This window comes from Cyprinodon variegatus, unplaced genomic scaffold (genome assembly GCF_000732505.1).
Source record: "Cyprinodon variegatus isolate N-32 unplaced genomic scaffold, C_variegatus-1.0 Scaffold70, whole genome shotgun sequence".
Taxonomy (NCBI): domain Eukaryota; kingdom Metazoa; phylum Chordata; class Actinopteri; order Cyprinodontiformes; family Cyprinodontidae; genus Cyprinodon; species Cyprinodon variegatus.
The window spans coordinates 344,484-350,483 of record NW_015150523.1 but is presented as its reverse complement, the minus strand read 5'-3'; the positions used below and the strand labels follow the sequence as shown (position 1 = coordinate 350,483).

Sequence of the window (6,000 nt, the reverse complement as noted above, 5' to 3'; positions counted from 1 at the left end):
AAAATATTAGTGTTTCGTGTTCATTTTGTCCTCGTGTGGACGGGGCCTAAGTGACACACACTCCTCAAAACTTCTTGGTCCCACCTGCTGATGATCAGCTCATTCAATAGATTTGTTAAACAGCCTGCTAACATCCTTCTACTTTTTTTCTTAAATTTTTTGAAGGCAGCATGGGTATACTTTAGATTTACTATTTTATAAATAATGATGATGGAGTGAAATTTTTGTTGTTTGTTTGAGGTTTGATTATTATAATTTTTGGTCCGAACCCTTATTCAAGTACTTCTGAGACAACGACTGATTCACAGAGATTTTGTGGTAATGAATAATTGCATTTTTGGATTAAAATGGGCACATACAGCAGGTATTATTGCCATATTCATACTGTTCTTGTGACATTAGTTTATAATAAACACCACTGCACCCCTCCCATTATGCATCAGTAAATGTTCCTTGAATTAAATACTTAACAAATATGTTAAACTGTTTCCTGAACCTGATTATTTACAAAGTAGCAGCAGACAAATAGCAGCCAAAATTTAACTATTTTATCTAACATTTTCTCCTTCCATGTGTTCTGTGTGTTTGTTACCATCTTTTATGTGTTTGCTGGGTCCCAACTGCTGCCTAACGGTAATGTAACTCTGACCACTTTGCAGGGAATGGGACAAAGAGGTGGTGTTAGCCAAAGGCAGGCCAAAGCTGCTGAAAGCACTGGCCCGATGCTTCTTCCTCCCGTTTGCCTTCTTTGGGGTCCTCCTCTACCTCGGGGTAAGTTCAGATCTTTCGGTAAAAGTGATTGAACTTTAATTCTTGAACAGTTGTAGCTAAAGTTTCCTAAAATGCAACAAATTGAAAATGTGACACATCAAGCATCACATGATTTTTCTCTAAGAGAGAAACACATTTTTTTTTTTTTTATGTTGACCTTTGAAAAACATTTCCAGGAAGTGGTGTTTTGATGCTTGTTGCCTCATCCAGCATCTAGTTTATGGATATGTGAAGGTTGCTGCTGTGTGGCGTTTTGTTTTTCCCTAAATGGGAGGGGTCTGCTCACACTTCCACTCTGATCTCATGGGGAGTGCACTGGATGGATTTACAACCCATTGTCTGTCTGAGTTAGAACACAGTAAAGGTTCGAGATAAGATGATATAGCATGCAGCAATTTATAAGTCACACATTTTTAGTGTCTCTAAAGCACTTTTATTTGAAATGGCCAATTTACTATAATGATTTATTCTGTTTATTTTAGTTTTATTTTAGCGACTTTGTTGTATATTTCAGTTTCCACTCTTAAGAAGTCACTTTGTTTTACAGTTTGAAGCATTATACATACAAGCTCTTTTAAAAAAAACTGTTTTATTTGATATATTTTTGTAGTTAATAAACATATTCTTACGATCCCAGCATCTCCAACCTTGCATAAGGATATATATCAGGGAACCCAGTAGGGAAACACTGATACATTGGCCGGCCGATACTTTTGGCTTATATTAGCATTTTCTCCTTTTATGGGTGATGCGTGCATCACTTGGCCGATTCAATAGAGATCATCTATTAGGCTGAAGATGCTTTGCTATCATTACTAGCCACAGCCAGGAAGAAATCAGCACTGTCTCAAGAGGTAAGATTTCCTGAAAAGTAGCCAATCACAGGCAGCTTACCTTCTTTGGTAGCCTCCCACCTTAAATTCCGAAAAGGTGACACAAGCCCAAAGAAATGGGTTCACAGGCAAGTAGGAGAGAATCTACTGCACATAAAAAGCAAGTCATAAGCACAGAGATGGAGCATGATTTCACACGAATGACACATTAGGGTCACCTTGTTACTAAATCTGCACATATAGAATGTTCAAAAAGTTCTCTGCAAGTAGTTTAAGTGTGTTTTAAATAGAATGGGTTGAATGACGAGTCATTATCTGTGTACCTGTTTGGCAAAATTAATTGTTACTGACCATCTTCTCTGTTCCTGCTGAAGAAAAACATTCCCACACATTCTTCTACTGTAAATAGTGATCTCTGCAGCTCCTCCAGGGTCACCATTAGCCTCCAGGCTGTCTGATTATGCTGGCCTTCCCTAGATTCTTAGCTTAGGCAATCTTGGGAGGTTTGCAGTTTTGCTACATTATATCAGTTTTTCATGATTCATATATCATGAATTGTGATAGTGATGTACTATCACTGAAATGTGCAAGACTTGTGTTTTATAATTGAACCCTTAATTAGATTATCCACAACTTAAGCCGTGGCCTATTTGTTGCATTGCTTTGTTCAACTCAATTCAGTTTATTTATACAGCACCAATTTGCAAAACATTCCCCTCCAGGCACCCTACACAGACAATTAAATCATATCATCAAGACAGTTTGTTTAAAAATTTTCTATCTAAGAAAAAAACAGCATATTGTATCCAGCCGTTGATTTTGCAGGATTCTCTTGGATACGCATGTAGAGACAGTAGATTTTCGCTTGCATTGTCTCGTTGACTCTACAGCAATTCCTCTCTCTGAGAATGCATGCTGCGACAGTGGAGAGGAAAACAACTCCCTTTTAAAGAGACAGAAACCTCCAGAAGAACTAGGCTCAGTGTGAGCTGCCTGCTGAGGTCGACTGGGGCTTAATGAGACAGAAGCAGACACAAAAAGGAACATAGAAGCACTGATCTATAAATGTTTTCTATGTTGGAAAAGGTTACGTAAACTAGCTCCATAGCTTGCTCTGTTTAGGAAGGGAAGTCTTAGCCTTTACAATGCTGTCGTCGACTGTTTGTTGACGAAATATATATTTTTTAAAAACAGTTTGTTTGAAATATTTACAGAATTAACTAGTAGATTAACTGTATAAAATAAGATTCAAAGGAAAACTTTCTTTCATCAATCTTCTGAGCACGACACCCCTTGCATGTTCTTTCCAAGAGTCTGGTCCATATAACCTGCACACCCAGGTATAGGTTTTTTCTACACATTATTGATCTGGGCCAGCTCCGATCCAATGTATGAGGGGAAACAAAAGCTTTTTTGGTATGAGTTTGTGTGTTACAGTGTATGTGCTCCAAGTTTTCAGCTTACTATAAATTACCAAACTATGTCTAATATATTCCCTCTCCTGGCAACCAGGGACATGTGTAAAAAGCTTGTTACCCACCAGAGAAGACCAATAAAGCCACAGTGTAGTGACTTTTCTAGCATGTTGCACTATAGTGTCACAGACCGACTTATTGTCCTGGATATATATGGGGAGCATGAGGGGAGCCGCTACTGCCTGACTTTGTACAGTTGGAGATGGTTGTCTGGACAACAAGAATGCCTGTTTGCTCTGCAGACGACAGGGCTAACAAAAGTGCCCAGAAAGGACTGGTTTCAGGTCTGCAGTCGGTCATCCTGTAGTCAAATTCATTGTTGATGATGATGTTAAAATGGGGTTCGAAGGTATAAGAGTAGAGATATAAATGAGTGATGACATCATCAGCAGGATCACAAAGAGACACTGAAGTTGAATTATTCTCTTTGTAAACGGTGCAGCATAGAAACGTGCTCTGACAAAAGAAGGAAGTCCTTCATGTTTAATTGCAATGGAACAGAGTCGTGTCTCAGACCGAGCTTTGTCAGTATGCCAGTATTAAGAGAGCTGTTTATTTATCGTTATCGTTTGTTTAAGATTTATAATGTCAATAAAGATATTTCAACCAGCAAATACATATTTTATTTCACCAATTGAAACTGATTATACAGTGTGATTAAAGTATACAGGCTATATTGTTTGATTATAGGAATAAATACTACATAAGTTTAGATCAGATCAAATAAAAACACTTTCGACACAAAATTAATTCATGAAAACTCTTTCGTTTTTTTAATGAACTTTTAAACTGACATACGAGCCTCATTTGAACACACGTATAACAGTTTACTGATATGTGCCTGATATGCTATCTCTTCATGGGGTGGTTCACAGCTTTAGGACGAAAACGATCTTAGGCTGCAGTCACCGTTGGGTTACTGTATATTCTAGTTTTTGTTTTGTTTTTCTATTGGAAGGGATAACAAAAGAACAAGTTGAACAAGAACTAGTTGGATGACTGAGAATCTTCAGCAAAAAGAACAAGTATTATTGAATTTACATGCTTAGAAAGGTCTGAATGTGCCTGGAGAGTAGTCTATATGTATATGTTTTACATAAAACTGCTGATATCAGTATTTATTATATGTGTTCACTTTTGGCAAAGTTTTGACAATAATCCAAAAGTAGTGAAAATGTAAAAGAAGTATAAATTCAGAAGGAAGAAGACTGTGTTGTTTCTAATCTTGTGTCATGATCTTGGCATTGATGACTATCATTTGTTCATTTCGTTCACCTGTCTTACTCTGCCCGGTTTATAATCACTGCTCATCTGATCCACCTGCTGCTACCTCTATTTAAGGTGCTTGCATCCAGTCATGGCCAGATTATCTCGTTCTCTTTAACCAGTGGTTAACAGGGTTTTTTAGCGTACCATAGTGTTTCTAATTACCTGATCCTGACCTGTTCTGCCTCTCAACCACTGAGCCTGCCTGCTCCCGCCTGAACGTTCTCAGGACATAGGCTTAACTGTTAAATCAGAATTTCCTGTGATAGACGCCCTAGCTGCTGCTACTCCGGTGAGCCATGTTTTTAAATAAACACTTTTGAATTAGCCCAGTGTCTGTCTTGCCTCGAACACTGGGTCCTCTTTTCTGAGTCATGACATCTTATCCTAAAATCTGTAAAATCATTCTCATTTATGAGTGGAACAAAACTTTGTGTTGATATCACACAGCCATTTTGCATGATTCCTCATGCAGATAAAGGATAATCTGGGGTGTTCACCTTAAAGTCTTTAACTTTGAAAGGCATTCTGACTAAACTCAATCTTTTGCTCCCACTAGCAGATATTCATCAGGACTTCAGTCAGGAGAAACATGTTGGTAAAAGTTGTAATATGAAATTGTTTGTATTGAATTAATGTCAAAAACTCTTTGGGAATGTAAAAGCGATCAACAGACATTGAGAGTTTGTTGAATTATTTAACCAATTAAATTCATTCTTCAATATATAAAAGCGCTGGCGACCTGTCCAGGGTGTACCTGCCTCTCGCCCATAGACTGCCATAGATAGGCACCGTCCCCACTGGGATCCTGACAGGACTAAGTGGGAGAAAATGGATCCATAGATGGATAAATAAAATCTCATATAAAGTCACCAATCCACACTCAATGATCAAATCTGGGCCCTTTATCTCACTCTTCCTAAACCCGACTGGAAAACCTGTGAAACTTCTTGCCTGGAGAGTTTGAGGTAAAATTATTTACAGTGGTTGTTTTGTCATCTTCCCTTTGTAGGAGGCGTCAAAGACTGTGCAGCCTCAGCTTTCAGGTCGCATCATTGCTTCCTTTGATCCCTTCCACGCACCAGAACGAAGTCAGGGATACTATTTGGCCCTGGGTCTTGGCCTCCTCTTCACCGCTCGCTTCATCCTGTTGCAGCCCGCCATCTATGGCCTTCATCACCTCGGCATGCAGATTCGCATCGCCCTTTTCAGCCTTATATACAAAAAGGTATAAGGAGAGGGGGTTCCACTGTACCAGCCCGCGTGGCATTACCCACTTTGCTTTTACCAAAACCACTTACATTCCTTTTATTACAGCTAACTGCCAACATTTGAACTTTTCAGACTCTGAAGCTGTCTAGTAAAGTCTTGGATAAGATCAGCACAGGGCAGCTCGTCAGCCTGATGTCAGCCAACCTCAACAAGCTGGATGAGGTAAGAGAAAAGAATATACCTGGAGGAATGCTGTAAAATTATGTCAAATTTAAACTTTTACAAAAAGCCAGCCAGTTTTCTTAGGATCCGATTGATCCTAGAGACTTCTGCAGGTCCTTTCGTGATGTCACTCAGCACAGTGTTGGTATGAGAACGAGAGGACAGAACACACCGTGAATCAAGTGTTGCTCCATAAACGGTGTGTTATGTCATCATCTTAA

General features: G+C 38.9%; 1 protein-coding gene across 1 annotated transcript in view; it reads left to right on the top strand.

The window, feature by feature from the left end:
• The window catches only part of cftr (cystic fibrosis transmembrane conductance regulator), a 65,324-nt gene that overhangs the window by 12,545 nt on the left and 46,779 nt on the right, over positions 1-6,000 (top strand). Inside the window, exons 3-5 of the mRNA XM_015372223.1 lie at positions 660-771; positions 5,358-5,573; positions 5,690-5,779. Coding sequence (XP_015227709.1) covers positions 660-771; positions 5,358-5,573; positions 5,690-5,779 — 418 coding nt within the window. The remainder of the gene's footprint in view (positions 1-659; positions 772-5,357; positions 5,574-5,689; positions 5,780-6,000) is intronic.